The sequence below is a fragment of the Stegostoma tigrinum genome, chromosome 6 (genome assembly GCF_030684315.1).
Source record: "Stegostoma tigrinum isolate sSteTig4 chromosome 6, sSteTig4.hap1, whole genome shotgun sequence".
Classification (NCBI taxonomy): domain Eukaryota; kingdom Metazoa; phylum Chordata; class Chondrichthyes; order Orectolobiformes; family Stegostomatidae; genus Stegostoma; species Stegostoma tigrinum.
The window spans coordinates 75,381,610-75,407,371 of record NC_081359.1 but is presented as its reverse complement, the minus strand read 5'-3'; the positions used below and the strand labels follow the sequence as shown (position 1 = coordinate 75,407,371).

Below are 25,762 nucleotides of genomic sequence, written 5' to 3'. Positions count from 1 at the left end.
GCTTCAGTATCACTGTGTCACTTCCCCAGAGACAGTCAGCACCATGGTCTGTTACCTGATTTAATAATCAATATTATGGGAGAATGCCACCTGAAGCATGACGATAGTGGCTGATAGGACCATCTGTCTCCAGGGAATTAATGTAGCCTGCATGGAAAAGTGGCAGGGAATTAACATAATCTGCATGGCAAAGTGGCACTCACCAAAAGAAATTTTTCTCCCCTATCTTTCTGAAAACCTATGTACACACATTTGCTGCATCTATTTTTATTCATACGGTCACTGATTAAAAAGAAACTACTCATATATGTCAAATATGATTTGCCTGAAACAAATCAATGCTGAATCTCAGCTATTACCAAATGCAACTGTAAATAGTCATAACTTATAAATTCATAGCAACTTCTGTTGGTTTCCAGTTTGATTAACTAAGACAGAATGAATGAGAGAATTAGTGTTTTCTCTCCAAAACACTTACATAAATAGACACACACACACACACACACACACACACACACACACACACACACACACACACACACACACACACACACACACACACACACACACACACACACACAATGCAGATGGTGATTACCTGATAACCTTTAAACTCTTGAATCTGTGAACAGTTAGGCCCTTGTGACCATTCCTGCTGAATCCAAAGAAGCCTGTGTGTACTATGAATAAAATCGAAGTCCTCTTTTGATTTCAATCTGCAGTGTTTGATGTGACATTGAACAAGTGCATACGTATCCAGCAAAGGAAATTACTCATGGAACTAATTTTGCCATTCAATGGGTAGCTTCCTATTGGCATCTCACAGATGAAAATTATGCAAAATGGTTTCAGTACCACCTGGTGTATTTATGCACCAACCATGAGGGAGGCAAGTCAGTATAATTTTTGCAAACAATATTTGATATACTGCTAAATTTCATATAGTTGTGTTATGGTATGAAGCTTATGCGTATAGGCAAAGGAATTATTGCAAAAACTAGCACAACCCTTTGGTACAGGTGATTTACAAACAATTTATAATTGTTTGAAGGCAAGGAATATAACTTGACCAACCTTCTTATCAATTAAGAGCTGGGTTTTTCCTTAGTAGCCATAGGACTTACTCTTCTAAATATATTTTAAAGTATGATAAAGTGGATATAATAATCCTATCAGAAGTTCAATACAATAATTTTCAAGCATTTCTTTAAGATCTTACATAGCCTTAGTCCTAGTTGTGCATCAACTTCAGAAAGGTTTCAGAGCTATTAATGGTAAAGATTTTGCTTTTAACTTTTGGCATACTCTGTTAGCCCAAAGCACTCACTTTATCAAGTAAAATTCATAGAGCTCAAGCTATTGGTACATTGAATTAAGGTGCTACCCATGCAATGTAAACAATTTATTTAAATGATCCAAATGACATATTCTAAATTCAGACTCCGATATGCACTGTTCACCCCCTCCAACCATTTGGCCTTTTCATGTGACACAGGCAATCTCAAGACACATATTGTTGAATTGATTGCGTTCTTTAAAATTGTGCGACACGTTTGAACAAGCAGGTTGGTAAGCAGATTGTAAAACAACACTCACCCACTGTTAATCTGCCTGTGACTTGTCCTTCAGAGTTACGAGCATTAACAGTCACATTCTGTGAAGAATCCACAAGCAAGGGGGAGTCCTGCAGGAATTTAGGGAAAAAGGAATTTATTTTGATAATTTGAGAATAAAACTGGCCAAAGCATCCCCTACAGGGGACAACATCACCAAAAAATTATGAAATAGAATAGAGACACAGAAACAAGGGGCAGCTGTAGGCCCTTTTGGCTCTCTGAGCCTGATCCACCATTCAATACGATCACAGCAGAACCTCTAGCTCAAAGCCATATTCTCGCATTCTCTCCGTACTGCTTGCTTCTTTTAATAGTAAAATGTTTAACAATCACTTATTTGAATAATATCAGTTGCCTGATCTCCACACTCTTCTTTGATATCAAATTCCACAGGCTGGTCACCCTCTCAGCGAAGAAATGTTTCCTCATCTCAATCCTAAATGGCCTACACCATATGACCCCCGATTCTAGACTCCCCAAACAAGGGAAACATCTTTCCTGCATCTAGTCTGTCTAGCCATGCTAGAATTTTATCTGTGTCAATCAGGTCCTCCTTTCATTCTTCCAAACTCGAGTGAATACAGGCCTAGTTGAACCAATCTCTCAGTCCTACCATCCTCGATATCAGCCTATTGAACCTCTATTGCATTCCCACAATGGAAATGTATTCAAACGAATGGTGCAATTTATGGGCATTATTCTGGCAAATGGAAGTAAGTCCCCAAAGTAATAATGGGAGATAACTTTGATAGCTTAGTCAGTAAACTAATGGATAGGATCACTAACTTGTGATACAAACTCTCCAATTTACAAAAGCTATGAAACAAATAAAAGTGATTATCAAATGAGTCCATAATGGCAATCCACAACCAATTCATCACAAAGTAGTGAGTGTGAAAATTGCTGCAACAAATTTTATTCTTTCCTAGTTGGATTTTAACATGCAATATGTAAAGGCAGCACATCATGGTTAGAAGTTTAGAAAGACTAGTCAAAATAAATCAAATGACAGGCTAATGTCCTTTATTAAAACTATAATATTTGAAAAAATAATGATCTATATACCATAAGTGCCAATCTTTATTCAGTTCTAACGTTCTCATTAGGTTATTGTAGTGATGTCATTTTAGAATGCAGTAATTAGAAGAGAAGCAAAACTGTAATGTTTGTAATTACAAAGTGTGGATTTGAGTTAACAACCTTGAATACTAAAATCCTACGTTGCAGGTTTTTAATAATTGACTTATGAGCTGTCAGCCTTTTAAAGGTATTCAGGCAATTACAAGCATTAATACATTTGAATAAACTTGTAAATTAAAAGCAGAAGATATTTGATTTTTAGCAGTTACAGAAAGAAGGCAGGTTAAGACACTTTCTATATGAACTTGTCAACTGAACAGACTAGATATGCTTAAAAAAAAAGTCATCTGAGTGAGCAGGATCTTGGTTAATATCTCATTCAAGAGGCAGCTCTTCTTCCAAAACATCACTCTCTCAATACTGCACTTAAACATCATCGTAAACTACATGCTTGAGCCACTGAAGTGAGGCTTGAAAGGTGATCTCCCAATTCAGAGAACAGAGTGTGATCAATGAGGCAACACTGATTCATTTTTGGGGAGAACAAAGGAACCTTGGAGACCCTGGAGAAAGGTGTGCTTCTTGATCTAGACAAATATACATGGCTTTCAAAAAGAAGATAGAACAATCATTTAACGTTGATGCTGGATTCTAATGATTTCACCAGTTCCTTTACTCCCAAAGTTGTTCATGAGAATACATGAGAAAAGATTTTAAATACTTCATTAAAAATATATAAAGCTCTCAGACTTGATTGTTGAACATCTTTGAAGTGCTGACCTCAGTTCCATCTTTGAACATGTATTAAAGTATAACACAAAAATTACAATACAATCAAACACAGACATCATGTTCAATATTCTAAATTTCTTGTCATGCAATTTTAAATCTTGCCTAACATTCTTGGAGACTTATAAATGTCCTTGAGAAACAGAGAAAATGAAATGAAAACCATGCAGATATTGCAATGAATTGGCCCAAATAAATATTGAATTTCTGAACAATAGGCCTTTCACTAAAAGCACGACTTACTATTAGATTTTAAACCTTTTGTAATGGTATTGCTTAAAAATCTTATTGCAGATTATTATTCAACCAAGACATCAAGAGCAAGTTACACATTACATCTTATGTAATTATTTAAAAGGGGAAATAAAGCAACAGGAGATACAAGTTAATAAAAAATAAATCTTGACATTTCATAATTTCTGCACATGCAAAGTGACAAAATGTGAAGGTAAACCTTTGCTGTTTAAAAGTTCAATGTTTTATTATTATGTAACAAAATAATGTGAAAGTTCTTGAGACTTCTATGGATGGGAATTATGACAGGGTGATACTCATTTATATTCTTTATTTTTTGACATTTTAACCTAATATTTAGACATCACAACAGTGGTGAGCACTGGACATGTCAGTGTGCTAAGAGTTTATAACCAAATTGATAAAAGGTATGGTGCTTTTCACAACTACTAGTCATCCCAAAGCACTCTCCTGCCAATGAAACAATTTTTGAAGTGTAATCATAGTTGTAAGGCTGGTCCCATGACAGCGAATTTGTACACAGCAAACTCCTACTAAGGAGCAGGAAGGTTAATAAGGCAGGTTACGTGTTGCAGTTGCAAGATATGTGTGCTTCTAAATGCCATTGTGATCCAGGGTGGACTCATCTGCAGTAATTGTTTGTAATTGCAGTAAATTCAGCTCAGAATTTATCAGCTGGATGCCAGATTGCAGATACTATAATGCATTGGGAAAGGAAAATGTTGCTGAGGCAGTTTGTTCCAGAAGATGGTCACATTCCTTAGGTTGGGGTCTCTTGATTTGGTCAGTGGTCACTGACAGGAGGGTAGGATTGTGAGTGAAGGGACTCAGATGGTGCCTTTTCCAGGTGCCTCAGGCTTTGCAGTTATCCAACAGGCTTTTGCAGCCTGTATGAATGAAAGCAGTGGCTGCAGGGTGATTAAACAAACTGACCATACCACCAAAGTACCTAAACCCACTCAAGCAGTGTGAGTTAATTTGAATGCATGGTAAGAGGAGAATAGGTGAGGAATAAATATGATTCTCTTGCTTGTTAAGAGTGAGTTCAGATGATTATGTTATCTGCCAGGATTTGGGATGTTTGCAGCAGGATGATTGCAGTGGGATGGATAGGATTTATTTGTCTTCATCTTTGTAGATTCCAACAACATAGGTAGCACTAGGGAAAATGTGCTGAGAGATTATTAGTAGTTAATGGCTAAGCATTAAAAAACAGAAAAGTAGGCTGAATCGATGGCTCCACACCTAAATGTGCACATCATTCAGAAACAAATAAATGAATTAACAGCACAAACACAGGTTAACAAGTGTCATTTTATAGTCATTTCAGAGGTATGGACAAGGAGATCAAAGCTGGGAACTGAACACTCAGGGGCTTGTGACTTTTCAAATGACAGGAGGAAGGAAAGAATATTGGGGTAGTTTTGTTGTCTGAGATGGAATCAATATGGTAGCAAGAAATGATCTTGGATTAGATGATGTAGAATCCTTATGGGCAGATATAAGAAGTAACAAGGGGAAGAAGGCTTTGGTGGGAGTAATCTATAAGCACCCCCCCCCTAACTATAGCTATTCTGTAGGACAGAGAATAAATCAAGGGACAATGAGACCATTTGAAAAAAGATAGCACATTAATCATGGGTGACGTTAATCTTCGAGTAGGTTGAGAAAATCAAATTGGCAAAGGTAGCTAGGAAACAGTTTCCTAGAGCAATATGTTGTGGATACAGCCAGGGATCAGACTATTTTGTAACATGTAATGGGGCGAGTGCATTGAATGGTCTCAGAGTAAAAAATCCTTCGGCAACAGTGAACATAACATGATAGAAGTTCACATTCAGGTTGAGAAGGAGGAATTTTGGTTGTAAACGTTGGTTGTGAGGGATAAGGGCAGAGTTGGCTAGGGTGGACTATGAAAGCAGTTTAGCAGAAAAGATAGATGAGGAACAGCTGCAAACATGCTAAAAAAACACTCCAGACTCATAACAAAGCTTTATCTCATTGAGGAAGAAGAATCCAAGGAAGAGGATTAACTGATCATGGTTAATCAAGGAAATTAAGGAGAGTACCAAATTACAAGAAAAAAAACACCTAATGTAGCAAATATTAGTGGTAAGCCAGGTGACTGAGAAAGTTTTAAAAGCCAACAAAGGGAGATTAAATAAATAATAAGGAGAACAAAAATAATCTGGGGGCAAACTAGCAAGTAATATAAAACCAGAGTAAAAACATCTTTCATATAGAAAAAGAAAAAGAGAGGACAACGTGAATATGCTATAGGCAGGTTTACAAATAACAGAGAAAGACTGCCAGAAGGTAGTAGTGAATATGACACATAGAGTCTACGAAGGATATATAGACAGGTCAAGTGAATAGCAAAGTCTTGGCAACTGGGATATAATGTGGGAAACTGTGAAGTTAGGCACTGTGAATAGATAAAGAGAGGAGCTGAATATTATTTAAATGGGGAACAACTGCAGAAAGCTGCAGCACACAGGGGTTTGGGGGTCCTTGGACATGAGTCACACAAAACTAGCATATTAGTACATTGAGTGAAAGGAAAGACAAATTGGCCAGTATTTCAAAGGGAATTGCATACTAAATAGAGAAGCCTTACAAAATTATATAAAGCACTTGTTAGATAACATCTGGAAAACTATGAGCAAGGAAAGGTCTATCAATATTAAAGGTAGTAATGGATTTTCTTATGAGAAGGAGTTGAGTAGTTGAGTATTCATTGCAGTTTAGAAGAATGAGAGGAGACCTGATTGAAACATGGTAAGATTCTTAGAGAGGGTACATGCTCAGAGGTTGTTTTTCCCTTTGGGAGACTCTAGGACCAGAGGGAATAATTTCAGAGTAAGGCGGCACCTATTTAAGACAGAGGTGATGAGGAATTTATTCTCTCAGATGGTCATGAATCTGCGGAATTCTTTATGATAGAGGACATTCAAGATTGAGACAGACAAATTTTTAATCAGTAAAGTAATCAATAGTTATGAGGAAAAGACAGGAATGTGGAGGTGAGGATCATCAGATTAGCCATGATTTCATTGAATTAGCCGAGCAAACTCAATGGGCCAAGTAGCCTACTCCTACTGCTGTGCTTTACATTTTTATGGCAGTAGAAAGGGATCTGGGTATTCTCGTACATACAGGTGTTGAAGAGCTAGAAAGAGAGAACCCTAAATTAATTCTGAGTACATTACTGTTTGATCACTGATTTAGGGTATACTGTCATACATACATACTTGAAAGGCAACCACAGAAGAAAGGGTATTGATTAGCAATTGACTCAACTCTGTTTTACTGCCAAAGACATTTTTAATGAAGCTTGAGCTCCAAATAACAATGTTTAGACTCAAAGCATTGACTCTGTTTCTCTCTCCACAAATGCTACTCGAACTGCTGAGTTTTTCCAATTCTTTTTATTTATATTTTGGATTTCCAGGATCTGAAGTATTTTCTTTCATCTTATTGACTTATTTTCACTACATAAGAAAACCACAATTTTCCAATATACACTAGACCCTGAAATGTAGCTCTATCTTCCGTTTTCTTTTTTCCTGTTTTGAAATAATTCTATTACCGGAAGATAAAAGGTATTTTTGATACCACAGTAGAACATTTGAACAATTTTCCATGTCAGATACAGCTGTCCCAGAACAGACCACAGATAGGGGAAGAACGGCAATGTTGTTGTAACACCCACGAATGCACCTGAGGTTGAGAGCCAGATTTTGATTAAATCGTGTTAACTCAGGAACCCTTCAGAAATGCCAGCCAGCACCCAATTCCAGGATTGCCAACCCTACTCCTGTGTTTTCCAAGATTTGAGAGTTCTTTTTAAGGTTTGGAGTTATTTTGGGATGCAAGCTCAAACCTTATGCTCCTCCAATGGCTAGCTCCATTGCAACAAGCGGTATGGTCCCACTTCTCCTTGATCTTGATAGCACTGGGCCAGGATTTTAGAGACTCATGGTTCACAGTCCCTCAGAAGCACCCAATGCCCATCTTCCCAACCGCCCATAGCCCATCATGATCCTATGCCAAGATATGGTACTCCCATTCCCATTAGCCTAACATGCACCACAAAGAAGCAATGAAACATATAATGGCAATTGAGTATGTTTTTAATAAGAGCTTTCAAAAATGTGTTTCATTCACAACTTTTTACAATGTTAAAAATCTGCTTTCTGTGACAGGGCTTGTTAAAGTGTCAATCATCCAGACCCTTTAAAGTTTAAAAACTTTGGGAAGACACAGGGTAAGCAAATATTGTAAAATTGATAGACATCAGAGCTCTCCATCAAGCTAGAGTGCAGTTCTTTTAACAATCTAGTGTTTGTCTGGGCTCTCAGCAAATTGTCATAATGAAGTACTGCTGAGAATCCAGAAAATCAATAGAAATCTGAAACATCGAAACCCTTACTTGAGTGACAGCTCCAATGAATTATAGAAAATTATGAACTATTCAGCTACCTTATCAATAGGCATATCCTTTAATGTCCTAAAATGAAGACTTCTGGTCTTGTTTGGATCATTTTTACAGTTCCCTTTCCCTAACGATTCTAATTGTTCCCTCCTGTTTACTTCTTGATTCATAAGTATTTTTGGGGTGTTATTTGTATCTTTTGCAAAGAAGAAAGGCACAAAATAACTGTTCAATGATGCCATCATTTCCTTATTTCCTATTTTCAATTCTCCAGACTCCTCACTACAGGATAAACAATTGCTTTAGTGAGTCTTTTTTTTAAGTCTTTTGTTTTGTCAGCTCCTTGAACCATTCTATTTTCTATGAATGGTATTCTTCTTTCAAGAAAGTGAAGTCAAATGTGATTTCCATCTTTAATTGCTTTTTGACAAGTTGTCTTTTAGAGTATGTGAAATTGAAGCCTTATATAAATTGAATATATCAGGCTCTTTACCCTAGAAATACATCATACATTTTCCCAGGCTCAACCAATGCAAAGTTCTACATTATACACCGGTGTAGCATATTAGATATACTATATTTGGAATAAACACTTCTGAAGAATTCATGTTGTGTGCTTGACTATTTACATGCAATTTTATATAACATGCAATTTTTAAAAAAGTAATTCTGAAGCCAATAGGTTTTGTCAACCTAAAAAAGATATCTTGACAGTGATATTTGAATCAATTCAAGTAGTTTTTGATTCTATTTCGCTTACGTTGAAATCTTTTTCATTTTTATTCATAATAATTCTTTTCACATTTTTTCTCATTTCGTTACTCTAATTTGGTTGCTTCTGTTTTTTTTCAGTTTTCTAGAGAGCCTGTTGATCTGATCAAGTTGACTCAAAAATCCCACAGGGTTCGCACAATAATGCTCATGCATTTTCATGAATCAATTGTTTCAGGCCGCATGCTGGGATATAGTTATCTCCTGTGGACAATGAAATATAGACAGGAGCATACGCAGTTTAGAAATACTGCCAATGTTCCTGAAGGAAATTATAATATGACCAAATATGCTGCTATTGCATGGAACAAATAATTTTCACCAGTTTCAATGCAAATTGTCCTGAATTTAAATGGTGGTTTTATCTATTAATAGTTTTAAACTTTTAAAACTATTTTCATGGAAAACTAAAATATTCTCTGACCAGATCTTCTATACGGTGGCAATGCTCGGGCATTGCTGACTGTGAAAATACTTAGAGTTATACCTTCCTCCTTCATTGCAGATAGGTCCCTAGTGCAGCCATTCATAGACAGCAATGGTAATGCAGAGCAATGGGATTGTCACGTCGCCTTATTACCACAACTGCTGCCATGTTTGTGTATGTTTTTAAAGTTCTTGAGGGTTTTAATGGGTCACTGAGTCTGTGTGAGTGAGTGAGTGAGTTGGTCAGAGTGTGAATGGGTACATTGGAGGTTGGGGGTGGGGTTGATAGTTAGATTGGAGGTAACCAGTTTTGGGGCATTTTAATTTGGGTCTAGAGGGTGGGATTCCAGTCAAATGGCTGGCCATTTGGAGCTATATGGTTGTCTCCCTTTTCCAGAGCTTCACTGTGAGACAATACTAAGCTTATTGAAAGTGTAAACTTCAGAAGCAATGACTACACATTAGTAGGCATTAGGACATCCAAAGATTGCTGATCTGGACTCATGTGTCTCTAACTTTCCTTCTCCAGGTCAGGTCTTAGGATAATTCAAAGCTTAATATTCACGGTGAATTTATTTCGGACATCAATTCATAATACATTGAGACAGCAAATTCCAGTTTTCATTTTCCCTGAAGTAGAAATGTGAACCAACATTCAGCATGCTTACCCCTTTGCTCAGCTGCAGATTTATAAAATACTGTGGAAATTGAGAATAGCAAGTTTTACTATCAAGAAATTGGAGACAATAGTCCATGGCACTGGGTTGTAAAGCACTGATCTTGTCAAAGAATAAGCAGTTATCTTTCTGTATGAAGCACTTGAGCCTAGAATACTAGGTGGCAATTGTATTTGGAGGAAACTATTTCATTTATAAACCTGTGCACTTCAGTCCAGTTACTAGCAGCTGTCTGCAAAGAAGAATTGAATTCACTCATCCAGGTAAATAATGAGAAATCGATGTACACCTTGTCGCAGATTTCATGGTTCCCACTGGATCTGTGTAAGCAGTTTGGATGCATGTCAGTATAACTAGAACAGTTGAATTGGACTGAGATATTCTTGCTTGACATGATGATACTTACATAACTTAGAGCTGAACAGCAGTAAATTTGGTGTGATATTGTTGTTTAACAAAGCGTGAGAGCAGTCTCTTCACTGTTAACTACATCAATGTAATGCATGTATCATGACATTATTTTTGTACAAACTATCCCTACCTGTGGAGAAGTTGATTTTCCCAGAGAAACTATAGCAGTGTTATTCTCAGTGTCAAACACAAAGTTGCCCCAAAGCATTATTTAAACACTTGACAAATGATAATATTCTATTATTAAAAACTGTAGCAGCAAGAGATGATAACATTAAGTGATAGAGCTGGTTGACTGGAACAAATAATGTGGTTATAGACAGAGCTATCCCACACAAGATTTCTTGGGACTAACATACACATGACTGGTAAGGAATACCTTTTTTGTAAGAAACTGCTGTTAGGGACTTGTCTGCAAATGGCTATAAATTAGAAAAGTGTACTGTTAAGCACCAGAAACAAATGGAAGCCAGAAGGAACATACTAAAGTGATATAAGTAAGCCAAAGTAGGATAAGGGAAGGAGAGTAAATCTAATGCAAGGAGGGAAGACAAGGTGTGGGAGGTAGCTCAGTCCCATGTGTTACATGGGCTGCAGCATATGAGAAATCCTAGCCATTCCTCGTAGTCTGGATGACCACGCCTACATGAAATGTCATCGATTTGATCATTTTTAGCACTGGGTTTTTGAACTTAAGTATCAGATGGAATCAATGAGTTTTGTGGTTAGTATATTTTTGAATGTAATCACCCCACAGCTCAATGAGGTGCAGTCAGGGAAGGAATGGTCGACTCTCAGTCAGAAAAAGAGGCAGGTAGGAAAGATTCAGGAGTGCATCACACTCAAAAACATTTTTCTGTGTTATAAGGCGGTGAGAGTGACGGTGTCTCTGTGGAGTGCAGGCACAGCCTACCGGTACAAGAGAGCTGACGTTTCAGGTCAGGGCCCTTCTTCAGACCCATTTTCTGAAGAAGGGTCCTGACCTGAAATGTCAGCTTTTCTGCTCCTCTGATGCTGCCTGGCCTGCTATGTTCCTCCAGCTGCACACTGTGTTATTGCTGACTCTGGCATCGGCAGTTCTTACTATCTCCTAGTGGTACAAGTTGAGATTTGAGACAGATGAGGAAGAGTAGTGGAAGGAGATTCAATAATGAGGGTACGGGTAGGCATTTCTCCAGGCACAGACATGACTTCAAGATGGTGTGCAGGGCATTCTGAAGGGGGAGGGTAAGCAGTCACTAATTATAGTTTGCACTTGGGCCAATGACACAGGTAGAAAGAGGGATGTGGTCCTTCAACAAGAATTTAGGGAGCTAGGCAGAATAGTAAAAAGCAAGACCCCAAAGATTATAATCTCTTGTTTAGCCATGTGCTAGTAAATATAGGAATAGACAGCTAGAACAAATGAATGTATGGGTGAAGAGTTGGAGCAGGATGGAGGGCTTCAGATTCCTTGGTCACAGGGTGCAGATCTGTGGAAAGTGGGATCTGTATAAATCTAATGATTGCGCTTGAACTGGAATGAGACCAACATCCTTGCAGGGTGTTTGTTATTGCAGTTGTTTGGAGATCAGATATATAGTGAAGGTACAGCAGGGGATGATGCATAGACAAGTTTAGACGAAAAACCAAATCAGACTAGATGGTAGTACAAACATAGACATGTACGGCACAGGAGAGCATGACAACATTGTACGTCAGTTACTTTAATGCGAGGAATCATGCAAGTGAAATAGATGAATTGAAGGATTTGATTAACGCTTGAGTTTATGATGTCATTGCTGTCACGGAGACATAGTTGACGGAAGGCAAGTACCAAAGAAGTGGTTGCGGATGCAAAAATGATGAATTACATTGCACCCAAAATTCACTGATGTAAAAGGCATAAAACAAAATCCTCTGCTGAGTGCAGGTTGTTCAACATCAGAGAGGGGAAGGTGAGAGGCTAAAGTGAATCCTCAGCAAGAAATGAGATTAGATGAAGGGATGGAGTTGGAGGATAGTGGAGGGAATTAGGATCCCGAGGGATGTCAGTACCTGTGAGTTTTTGGAGATTGGTATCTTAACTCCTGAAAGAGAAAGTGTTTCTTGCTAAAGCATTGAGTAAGACAAAGAATTAAGTGGATCTGGAGAATGGGGCAGTTTTAAGATTACATGAGGCAGTGCTGATGGAGAGAGAGGTCAAGACTGTGCATGTGAAGGTGAATTGCATTGAGTGCGGATCTCAGGACGTGGTGGGAGCAGGTGTCTGAGGAGAGTTATGTGTCTCAGAGATACCTGTCATTTTGATTGGGTATGTAACATGAAGGATGGAGCTTCAGCTGGAATCCATGCAGGATATGGCAGAGCCCAGAGACAGTCAATGAGGAAGCAAATGTGGGTGTGAAAGTGAATTTTGGCAAATACTTCCTCCAACACCAGGAGGGAGCTAGAAAGCAAGGAAGGTGAACAAGCCACAAGATTCAAACACAACTTCTGACTTTCAGTTCTGGTGAAGTATTATACTGGACTTGAAACATTCACTCTGTTTCTCTCCTCATAAATGATGCCAGGCTTGAACAGTTTCTCCAGCATTCTCTGTGTTTCTCCTCAAACATAAAGTTGCTTTTCAAGGCCAGTGAAGATGTTAACAATTATATTGAACTTAGTACATGATTAAAAACCATCTCATAAGGTGCAACATTTGTCAGATTGTTGTGGCGAGACAAAAAGCATTAGAATGGAAATACTTATTAAGTCATGATTGCCAAAAGATTTTTTTTGGGAGTGTTTAAATGCACAATATGGAGCTTAATGCACTCACTGACAGAAAATTTTGAATTTCTTTGTCCATCTGTATGTTCAAATTTCTGATGTTACTGTCAATCTCACTGGATAGATAATGGAAATTGTTGAGGGCTTTGGTCACTACTGAAGCAAAATCCAAGACATTTTTGCACTTTGAAATGTTTAATTCTTAGAAAATGGCCTAAGTCCAGATAACTAGGGGATTGCCATTACATTTTAAAAAGTAAGAAATGTAAGAAGCACCTGAATGTCCCAGGAGAGTGAGCTATTCAACCAATGATAACATCAGTACATCCATAAGAAACACAGTGAATAGATATTGTGGCTCTGCAAGTAAAAATACCATTTGGAAGGCATGTCAAAAGCCTCTTTAAATACTTTTCACATTTGATGTGTGAAAAATACCATACTCAGAGGTAGGCAGGAATGTGGAATTGAGGTGATATTCAGATAAACCATGAGTCATAGTTTCATCGCGTCATGAAGTTCAGAAGAGCCCCTTGCCTGACAAAACCCATCACACTAGCCCCATTTTCCCACACTAAGTCCATAGCCTTAAATGTATTGACATTTCAAGGTTTAACCTTTTTAAAGGTTGTGAGGTTTGCCACGTCTACTGCCCTCCATGGTGTTAAAATTCTGCTCCTTCATTATTGACCCTCAACTAAATGGAAAGGCTTCTTATCCATGTCCCCCACAATCTTATACATTTTGATCAGATCCCCCCTCAGCTTCCTCTGCTCTAAATAAAACAACACATTCAACCTTTCTTCACAGCTAAACTGCTCTAAGCAAGCTAGAGAATCTCCTCTACACCTTTTCCAGTTCAGTCACATCCTTAGTATAGTGTAATGACCAGAACTGCACACAATCCTCCAGCTGTGGCCAAACCAAAGTTCTGTACACCTAATGTAACCTCCCAGTTCTTCTAATCTAAAATTTATCAACTGATTAAGACAAGTGTCCCATAAACTTTCTGAGCTACCCCATTAACCTGTTCTGCCATATTCAGGATTCCAAGTGCTCCAAGATTCCTCTGTTCCTCCAAGCTTCCAAGTGTCTTGCCTTTCAATAAGTACTCCCTTATCTTGTTACTTGTTCCAAACTGCATCACTTCTCACTTTTCAGAGACACTGGCTTCCGGCAACACAAACCATCACCCCTCTGTCTCCTACCGTGAAACCGATTGTGGATCCAACATGCCAAGTTCTCCTGGATCCCAAGTGCTTTTCTCTTCTTTATCAGTCTCCCATGTGAACCTTGTCAAATGCTTTGCTGAAATTCATATAATCTACATCAACTGCACCAAGCTCATTTACATTGGTAAGATGGCGACGGAGTAGGGTGCTCCAGCTGGAGCTCCTCTGCTCTGCCTGTTCTTTTTGTTTCTTTTCTTTCTCCCCTCTCTATTTAGCTGTCCTGGAGCAGCATGCAGGGAAGCAGTCCCTGAGCAGCATGAGGGGAAACCTGATTCCTGGAGCAGTGCAACTCACCTTGGCGCAGCTGAGTGCCACTGTGGAGTGGACTGGAGGCTTGGAGCAGAGCGGGACAGTTATTGGACTGGGATCTGGCGCGTGCCTGACTGCTGCTATTTGAAATTCTTCACTGACTTGTAATGTCAATCCTTTAACGGTTACAACTGTCTTATTTCTAACTTAATTTTCAGACCCTGTAAGTAATGCTACTATTTTTCCTTTTATTCCTCTTTTGTATCCAAGATTTGTACCTAGGTACCCGTACCTAAGATGGCACCATTAGAGGTAGCCACTGTAAAAGTTTTTCACTGCACTCCTGTATTCTGTGCTGGAGTACATGTGACAATAAAGGACATTCTATCTTTCTGCACAACTGGTCACGTCCTTGAAAAATTCAATCAGATTTGTTGGGCACGACCTCCCTCAGTCATAACCATGCTGACAATCCCTGGTTGAACCAGGATCTAATTCAATGACAGGGGGGCAAAATGGCCTGCTCTGGTTCTGAAACAAAAAGAAAATGCTGGAGGAACTCAGCAGGTCTGGCAGCAGCTGTAGAGAGAAGCAGAGTTAATAGTTTGCGTCCAGTAATGAAGGGTCGCTGTACTTGAAATGTTAATTGTTTTTCTCACTGTTGTCAGACCTGGTGAGTTTCTCCAGCACTTTCTGTTTTTATATCGGACTTCTACCATCTGCCATTTCTGAAGAAGTGTCCCGACCGGAAACGTCAGCTTTCCTGCTGCTCTGATGCTGCCTGGTCTGCTGTGTTCCTGCACCTTGACACTGTGTTATCTCTGACCCCAGCATCAACAGTTCTTACTTTCTCCTCCCTCTGCAGTTTTGCTTCTGAATTTGCATTTTTTAAAATGTTTGAATAGGCATATACAGCTTCATTCCAACAACTAAACATAGTTTAAATGCCTATGCCTGAGCCCTGAGCATTTCACCTTTCTGCTTGATGGCTGAATAGATTTGAAAGCCTTGCAATTATAAGGCTTTATCTTCAAACAATACCAGAAAATTCCTCTGAAATGAAATTTATTTATTTTGACATTCTGTAGATCACTTTGAAGTGTAAGTTTGATTGGCAGCTTTAACAGAGTTGGATAAATATGTTTTAGTTCCCTTTGCTCTCAATATCATCAAAGGAATTTGAAAATGCACCCAGAGCTGTACTGCACTAAATTATCAACCATTCTGAAGCTGACAATGATTTGTTTGATTTATTTATATTATTTATTTATTGTCATGTACTTTGATACAAAATACAATGTAAAGTGTTGCACAGTGTCACTACTCTCCTGCACCAATTTAAAACACAGAAGACTAAACCAAAATATTGAATATAAAAGCAGAAAAACTAAGAAATAAAGAACAAGTGTTCAACTTTACAGTCCTTCTTGTTAAATGCTCCATGGCCATGGGTCTGGTGGCTGGGCACAAGTCCCCTTTGCTGCGCTGATGGAACAGACTGGGACACAGTGGTGCTAGAGCGGCATGTAAGACATAAGGAGCTGTGGAACTCATTTTCCTACATTGGTGCTGTTCTGTGTGCATAGCACATTGGAAATAGGCTGCATCAAGGAATATGAATAAGCACCAGAGCTTCCTGCTGACTCTCAGGTGTATATTGAGGGCTGGTTGTAATAGTGCAGATGGATGCCTGCTAAAAACATGTACACCAGGTCTTTAAGACCCGAAAGATAAATGAAACATGAACAAAGGGGACAATTGTAAGATACCTAGCTTTTATTATCCTTGGGTTTCTTGTAAGAAGGGAGGTAACTTGTAGCTGTTGATTCAGTATTTTAAAAATATAAAGAGTAAACGTTGTTAAGGTCTTTATTTTAGATAGTTTCATTATATTCACAACTTCACTGGAATGTTTGTTCTTGCTGTTTTTGAAGTTATACTCTTTCCAGTTGATTTTCTGTATTTCTGAAGCAGCTGGCTTATGTCACCAAGCCAGGCCACACACTGGGCTGCTCCTTGCTATAGGAGAAGAGAATGATCCAAGATAAACTGTCAATAGAGATAGGAATTGCTGAATTGTTGGAAAAACGCAGAAAGTCTGGCAGCCTCTGCGGAGAGAGATGAGAGTTAATGTTTTGGGTTGAGTGACCCTTTCTCGGCTCTGCATTCAGCATTCAGCAAAAATTTGTCAAGCTGAAGAACCATTTCATACTGAAAGTGACAGGGTGAAATGTCTTTTGCCATTTTCTCAAAAGGATAGACTGCACATCTAAGGCAGAACACACCTAAATGGATGTTTTTGAAGTTAGAATTCTTGCTTCATATAGAAGCAGTATATTCCTGACCTGCACCTGGTGCTAAAGCAGGGAATCTGACTGCAGACATGTAGGCTATTCATTTGCATCAATTTACATTGTTGTGCTCTATTCAGGAACAGCTAAGTCAGCTTATCCGAAAAGCTGTCAAAATGTAGAACTGGAGATTTATCTGGATTTTGTCTGGTGGGGATTTACTTGGTGGGGGGATTGGGCAATGTAGATTTGAATTTCCATTGATCCTCTGCATAATAACCATTTTCTGAAGCAACTTTGGTTTTAATCCCAGAATGATTGCTCTTTCTGTTTCAAAATGTCATTGCAGGTGCTGAGAAGTGTAATAAGTAATTGATGTAAACTATTGGCTGTATTTAATTTGATTCATCCACCTATTTAGTGCTCAATAAATCTGTCTAGTAATTTGTTTCCTGAGACATGGTCTGACAGTATGTTTAATCTTCCACATTACAAAGCTCATAAAGGGCGATAGTTCACCATAAAGGCAGGATTGTGGTGGAGGCAGAATGTAAAGTAATTGCTCACATTTGCAGATTGAAATCATGCATGCAACAGTGTTCTCTTCAATACTTAAAAGCTTACAGAAATGGACAGTATCTCATTTTGAGGCTGAAGAATAAATCCACAGGTACAAGGTGAATTGGGATACCATCGGTCGAATTGATGCTGTGCAGATCACACACGGTTATAGAAGTAGAAAAAGCAGAACACAATATTAACTTGAGTGTCACTGATGAAGATGAGGTAAAGTCACCTTAGCCTTATCAGATCACAAGACTGCTCTCTCATTAGACAGAAATGACTGGTTGTGGCTTAAACCATGAGTCAGGCAAGGGGACACATGCTTTTGGATCATTTTTGCCCTGCGACATCTGTAAAGAAGCAAGAATGCCAAATTTCAGATGAACCACAATTTCTACAGCATGAGAAAAGAGTACTGAAGAGAATGCAAATTATTCTGTCTGGTTAAGGCATTGCCATGGACAATACACCAAGGAGCTATCGTCTTTATTCTTGTATTTAATTCAGAATTGGCACAGCTCCAGACATGTTCTTCTTGACCAAAGCTGATAGTTTCCTGAATATGAATGTAGCTTCTGGCGAGGATAAGTGTTCCACGTTCTGAGCCTGATGGTTAATTTGGTTGCTTATGTAATTCTTAGTACACTTGGAATTGTTCAGTGAGTCCTGTCCAATTGTAAAATCTCTTCAGACATTATGTTGTAGGTTTTGCAAGCATGAGTTGATTCAGTTGTTCGTGCTCTGCCTGTTGTGAATATCAGAAAAGATATGATTCAATCTGCCAGTCACAGAGATGTATGGCCTTTGTACTTGGCATGATACCGTCACTGATTTTCATATGCTGCATTACTAACTAGTGTGGTAGGTTGAACTTCTTTTTCTCGGAATACTCAAGGTCTGTAATACCAAGTGACAATAAAAACACATCTAACTCATGAAAGTTGCACCATTTTGGGGAAACACCTAGAGAGAATTGTTGTTATGGTCTTTTCATATTCTAGAATGGAGGTACTGTCTTCCTATATCACAACTTTGGGTGGCATGGTGGCCTGGTCGTTAACACTGCTGTCTCGCATTGCCAGGGACTTGGGTTTGATTCCATCCTTGGGTGACTGCTGGTGGTGGACTTAGTGGGTGCAATGGTTTGCTTCCACACTGTAGGTATAGAACTTTAAAAAGGTCTATTCCATACTTTTTTTTACAAAATACAGCAGACACAGATATCACCAATGAACAGCCCCATGGACAATAACAGAAGTTGCAGTTCATCCCGATGATCCATCAGTCTGAACCTCCACGGTACTTCCTTGCTATCACAGTACTATTTTCCATTAGGGTGGGCCACAATGTCCGAATGTTCCCACTTTGGGAACAGCCATATCCCCCTTCATTAAACACTGAACATGCAGCTAACCTCTTAACTGGCTGCATCCTACAAGATTTCTCCTGTAGTGCACCATTGACTTGTGTGGAATTGGGGTCTGGGAAAGAAAATTTTCAGAGCAGACAAGCTTTAGCCCATGATGAGCATTGGCATTTGAGATCTACTTGTGCTAAAGTATTTTGGGATTGCTGAATGCCACTGTTATGTGTATTAATGGATTAAGTGCTGTGTTTGAAGAGTCAGAGAGTTTAAATTGAGAATGATTTACTTAGAAAGCGCTATGCAATTAACACAGCAATCTTTCCAAACTGACGTTTTATCTATCAATATAAATCACCCCAGATATCTATCATTGTAATTACAATTACAAAACTCCAAATATAAAACAGATTTGTATTGTTTCATGAATATGTTTCACAGACACCACTCTTTGATCGAAAGACTACACATTTCGACTTGTCTTTATTTAAATCTCCTTTTCTAGTGTTACAGCTCAGATATCTGTGTATACGAAAAGATGTTTACTGTGGCTAATAAAGTATAGTGGCAAGACCTTTTAGAAAAAGCTCAAAGGTTCAATTTGCAAGAATATGTAATCGATTACTGTTTGATTAAACTGCTCAAATAAAATTCCCTCTTTTACAACGGAAACCTCATTTATCCATTACTACAACTATTGAGTGCTATAAACATTATTAATTTAATTCTTATTTTAAAATGATAGTTAACTTTTTTGTGGAAAATATGTTCCAGATGTGTTATTTATTGTGGTGCTGTGTACTCTACCCTTTTTGGAAAATTTCTCTGTATAAACATTAATAGCATGTGAAAGTATCTGCCAGAATAACTGTGAAGTTTAAACGTTATGGCCTGGAAAATTACATCACATGCTGGTGATATCACCAATAACTCAGTGGCTGATTATGATGTAAAAATAATGTTAAATTCAGCCATACAGAATACACATATCTCTTTAGCCAGCCCTTCCAGTACACCTGCAACACTGGCATCTAGCTGACAATATAAAAGATTGCTCAGGTATGTCCTGTGCACAAAACGCTGCATAAATCCACACAGCAATTACTGCTACATCAGTCTAATCTTGATCATTAATAAAGTGATAAAAAATATCATCAACTGTGCTGTCAAGCAGTTCTTATTTAGCAATAACCTGCTTACCGATACTCACTCAGTTTGAGTTCTGGTAGGGCTGCTCGACTCCTGACCTCATTACAGCCTAGGTTCTAACAAGGACAAAACCTCTAAACTGGGGTGAGATGAGAGTCAATGCCCACGATATCAAGGCTACATTTGACCTAGTGTGGCCTAAAAGAGCCCTAGCAAAATTTGAGTCGATGGCAATCAGTAAAGATACATTCTGTTGGTTATAGTTTTAAAGGGCTATTTCCAAGGCACGAGTCAGGAGCACTCCTCACTTGTTTGGATGCGTGCAACTCCAACAACACTCCAGGACATGAGCAGCTCTTTTGTTTGGCAGCACATCCACAAACATTCAGTCCCCACCACTACCAATGCTCAGTAGCAGCAGAGCGTATCATCTAAAAGGAACATTGCAGAAATTCACCAAGGGTCCTTTGACAGCACCTTCTAAACCTACAATCATTAGCATCAAGAAGGACAAAAAAGGCAGCTACGTGGGAACACCACCACCTACAGATCCCCTTTAAGCAATTCATCATTGTGACTGGGAAATACATCACCTTTCCTTCACTGTCATTGTGTCAAAATCCTGGAAAGCCTCCGTTATGATATTGTGGGCCTACATGCAACAAATGAACTGCAGTGGTTCAAGAAGGCAGCTCACCACCACTTTCTCAAGAGGAATTGGGGATAGGGAATAAATGATAGTCCATGCAGCGAAAACCACAACCCATCAAGTAATATTTTTTAAAAATCACAAATTTTTCCTTGGTATAACCTGAAAGCTGCCAAGATGCTTTTTCAACAAATGGAGCTACCAATGTGCCTTATACTCCTGGCAAGGAGTGAGGGCAAAGCAGGAAGGGCTTTGAGATGGTGAAATGCTGCTCATTGTTCAGCAGATTTTGCATTATTCAGTTATTCCCTGGTCTCCTCCGCTCCCTCATTCAATCATTGGTAAGTTTTTGCTGGAAAATTTAAATGAATTAACCAGTTAGCGCAGAAAACATGAATGTTTTCCGTAAAGTCCTGCATTGGTTTCCTGGTGCCTACAAATTGTTCATTTTGCTTCTTCTATCTGTATTGTACTGAGAGCGATCAGGAGCCTGTTAGTTCACAAGGTTACGGAAAGGCATTCTGTTTTATGTGTTTCCTGCACGTTATGTAGAATTAAGCTTATTCTTCTTTAATTTGTTGCCTATAAAGTCCTTACATAAAATAATAGTTGTGTTCATGAAAATCATGCAAACTACACTCCATAAATACATGAAAGTCAAAATAACCATAACTACAAAATTGATCATATATTTCACTTTAAAATCAAGTGGCTTTGAGTGAAGTGTGGCTTTCTACCAGGAATCAATGTTAAGACCAGAGTTAGGTTCCTGCAGACATTTCTGCTCGGTAAAATACACACACATGTTGAAATACTGGGCCATTCATATGATGAACTAACTTGAAGAATAAAATAAATCACTAAACAGTAAAGAAACACTCACTTCGGAAACTTTATAGAAAGCAACATTAAAACATTATAAAGTTTGAAATGGTGTACAGACACAATTTGTATATAAAATAAGTTTAAAGATAAAATAAATCTTAAAACAGAGAAATACAGTTTAAAAGTAATTTGTGGAAATCAAAAATTAAATGTATCTAATAAAGTTTTAACTATCCTGATCAGGCTCCATCTAATGGCAGAAGTTGATCAGTGCAGGCAGAATTAACTGTGCCAACAAACTTCTACCATTCGCTGAGTCCAGGACTTCACGGCTCGTTCAGAATGGGAGTCAGGAGCACATGAGCATTGGAAACTTTAAAGGTATCAACAAAGAGCATGAATATTGCTTGGGAGGGGTGGGGTTAGAGGTTAATGAAAAGTGTCTGAGAGTAGGACTCGGAACGAGAGGTCAACAGGTTGAATGCGGCAGCAGACACGTGGGGGAAAAGGCAAGCCACGAAGACTGTAGCAGCCAATATTCGATTGAAACTCGGAACATTTAAATTAATATGTCATCGCTATTTCTCTAAAGGCATCAAAAAGTGTTAACTGGGTCAACTTTAGGCAGAAACTGAGTTTGGTTACATGCAATAATGGTCAAACAATCAAGTCACTAAATTACATTTTTTTGAAATGTGGTCAGTAAAATATTGACAGCACACCATTTTGTCTGTCTGTGTGTTGAATGAGATTTGCAAGATACCTTCAGGTCAAGAGAAGCAAGTGGTAAACAAGCAAACAACAAACAGTTTCATTCTATAGCTTTGTCAAAAGGCAAATGTTAAAGGACAGCTTTGTCTTCCAGGACGTTACTAAATCTTAACATTGGTTTTATAAATTAGAGTCCATAACGAGGTTATACATTGCATTGCAATTGGTTGTATGATCAATTTTGTAGTTATAGTTATTTTGACTTTCATATATTTACGGAGTATATTTTGCATAATTTGATATGATAGTTCATTACCTCAGTTTTAACACAGCTCAGTTAAGTAATGTGATTTGGTCTGCTATGGCCTAATGAGGTAAACCATTTCACCCTTATATTTTAAAGAACAAAGAGCAACCCTGAAAAGATAGTACTCACCTCTCTAAGTGATTCACATTTCAGAGAACCAGCCAGGAGCTAATAAGAAGTGATATCACTAAGATGACTGTCATTTTTAAGAACATATAAACATAAACATTAGGAGCAGAAGGAGGCTGTTTTGACCCATCAAGCCTGCTCTGCCGTTCTCTGATATTGTGGATATTGTGCTTAGAAATCTACATTCCAATCTTTGCCTGATAACCTTTGATTCCCTTGCCAAACTTCTGAACATATGATCAAGGGCCTCCTGCAGTGCCATAATGATGCCACCTGTAAGTTGCAGGAACAGACATTCATATTCCCCTTTGGAACCCTGCAGCCCAATGGTATCAATGTGGATTTCACCAGCTTCAAAATCGCCCCTCCCCCTACTGCATCCCAAAACCAGTCCAGCTCGTCCTTGCCTGCCTAACCTGTTCTTCCTCTCACCTATCCCCCCCTCCCACCTCAAGCTGTACCTCCATTTTATACCTACTAACCTCATTCCGTCTCCTGACCTGTCCATCCTCCCCGGACTGACCTATCCCCTCCCTACCTCCCCTCCCATACTCTCCTCTCCACCTTTCTTCTCCTCTATCCATCTTCGGTCTGCCTCCCCCTCTCTCCCTATTTATTTCAGAATCCTCTCCCCATCCCCCTTTTCTGAAGAAGGGTCTAGGCCAGAGACATCAGCTTTTATGCTCCTAAGATGCTGCTTGGCCTGCTGTGTTCATCCGGTTCCACACTTTGTTATCTTGGATTCTCCAGCATCTGCAATTCTCATTATCTCTTTTAATCTACTTCCCCATGCTCAGCCTCTACAAAAGGCAGTGCTGTAATTTGAGGAGGGTTCCTTGATTTCTGGGCTGTATTAGACAGGGGAAGGTTCACTTAAAGACCTTTTAGCAATTTTTAACTTGCTAAGTCTTTGATGCAGAAGACTTTTTCATCCTTTTGCACTCTTCACCTCACTAAAAGCATGTGTTCTTGCAGACATTGTGAATTTTACTTATTTGTACAGTAACATGCAGAACACAATGATTTTCCATTGAGTACACTCTTTCAATCTGCAACTCCTTGATGCTGTGTCTGTGGCAGGAGATGTGGCGTGATGTTGTCATCAGACTGTGAGACCATTTTCCTCTCCAAGAAAATGCAGAGATCACATTGGCACTGCATTTGCCATCAGATGAGAGCGATGCAGAAACAAGCACACGCACTTACTGTTACGTTGTGCAGAGTGAGAGGACAATTTTGTGAAAGGAAGGGTTTTTTTGACAGTTGTGAATATTTCAGGTAAATGGAACAGAGTATTCAAGATGTAAGGCACATTAGTCAGAATTTTAAGATGTTTCTAATACTAGATTAGTTTAAGGTCAAAATCAAAGCGACTGCAGGATTTTTTTTTATTCATTCAAGGGCTATCTGTCGCTGGCTGAGCCACCACCCGTGAACAGAAAGGTGGATAGCGTTCACGCATAAATGTGTACATATGTTAACATCAACACATTGAGATATTAAAATTCCTACATTTGAATTCACATCACATTTGTAACAAAGCAAATTGTCTATCCCTGACAATAAAATGTGAGGCTGGATGAACACAGCAGGCCCAGCAGCATCTCAGGAGCACAAAAGCTGACGTTTCGGCCCTAGACCCTTCTTCATTTGCTGTACCTGTATATTAACTTTCTATGACTCATGCACTGGTCTAATTCTAAATAGCTCAACAATGCCATCCTTGATTAACAGTGCTACCTTTGCCTGTCTTCGTATTCTTTATGGGTATTATAGACCCCTCAATATCGGACTCTATCCTTGTCATCATATGACAGTTTTTCTATAGTGGCTATCAGATCATGTTTATTGACTTCAATGTGCATAATCATTTAACTTACTTTGTTATAAATGCTATGTGGATTCAAATATAGGAATTTTAATATCTCAGTGTGTTGATGTTAACATATGTACACATTTATGCATGAACTCTAGCCACCTTTCTCTTCACAGGTGGTGGGTTGAGGTGTCAAGTACTTCGCCAAGAAGAATCAACATTAAAAACAATCTGCGATTAAGAGTCTAATGATGACCACATGTAATGATTGGAATCATGGCCATGTGGATCTTATTGACTATGAAATTCTTGCTTGGGATTGTTAACCTGGGCAATTCAGGGAGCCCTGCTGACAGATATAAACAGGAGATTTAAAAGGTCTCCTCAGTGTATGGACTGGTTTTGAATTGGCTGTTGTAGCCTGTGTGCAGTGCAGAACTAAATAAAGGGTGACTTGGTGAGGGGATGCTGGCCTCTGTGCAGTTATTTTGCCATAAACCGTTACCAATTGTTGGAAAAAAACTACCTGGTTTACTAAGGTCCTTTAGGCAAGCAAGGTGCCAGCCTTACCTGGTTTGACTTACATGTAATTCAACTCACTGCAATGTGGTTGACTCGCAACTACCCTGTGGGTGATTAGGGATAGACAATTTGTAATCAGAGATAATGGGAACTGCAGATGCTGGAGAATCCAAGATAATAAAATGTGAGGCTGGATGAACACAGCAGCATCTCAGGAGCACAAAAGCTGACGTTTCGGGCCTAGACCCATCAATTACATGGAAGTCAAACCAGGTAAGGCTGGCACCTTCCTTCCTAAAGGACCTTAGTAAACCAGGTAGTTTTTTCCCAACAAGTGGTAACGGTTTATGGCAAAATAACTGCACAGAGGCCAGCATCCCCTCACAAAGTCACCCTTTATTTAGGTCTGCACTGCATACAGGCTACAACAGCCAATTCAAAACCAGTCCATACACTGAGGAGACCTTTTAAATCTCCTGTTATATCTGTCAGCCAGGGCTCCCTGACTTGCCCAGGTTAACAATCCCAAGCAAGAATTTCATAGTCAATAAGATCCACATGGCCATGATTCCAATCATTACATGTGGTCATCATTAGACTCTTAATCGCAGATTGTTTTTAATGTTGATTCTTCTTGGCGAAGTACTTGACACCTCAACCCACCACCTGTGAAGAGAAAGGTGGCTAGAGTTCATGCATAAATGTGTACATATGTTAACATCAACACACTGAGATATTAAA

At 38.9% G+C, this 25,762-nt stretch overlaps 1 protein-coding gene and 1 long non-coding RNA gene across 8 annotated transcripts in view; one reads left to right on the top strand and one right to left on the bottom strand.

Annotated features, from left to right (window-relative positions):
• LOC125453034 (gamma-sarcoglycan) overlaps nt 1–25,762 on the bottom strand; it is a 644,680-nt gene that overhangs the window by 156,695 nt on the left and 462,223 nt on the right. For all 7 annotated transcript variants that reach the window (XM_048532075.2, XM_048532078.2, XM_048532079.2 and 4 more), the window contains one exon: nt 1,597–1,684. In XM_048532075.2, coding sequence (XP_048388032.1) covers nt 1,597–1,684 — 88 coding nt within the window. The remainder of the gene's footprint in view (nt 1–1,596; nt 1,685–25,762) is intronic.
• Nucleotides 21,814–25,762, top strand: part of LOC132209771 (uncharacterized) — a 36,261-nt gene continuing 32,312 nt past the window's right edge. Inside the window, exon 1 of the long non-coding RNA XR_009445850.1 lies at nt 21,814–21,917. This is a non-coding gene — a long non-coding RNA (uncharacterized LOC132209771). The remainder of the gene's footprint in view (nt 21,918–25,762) is intronic.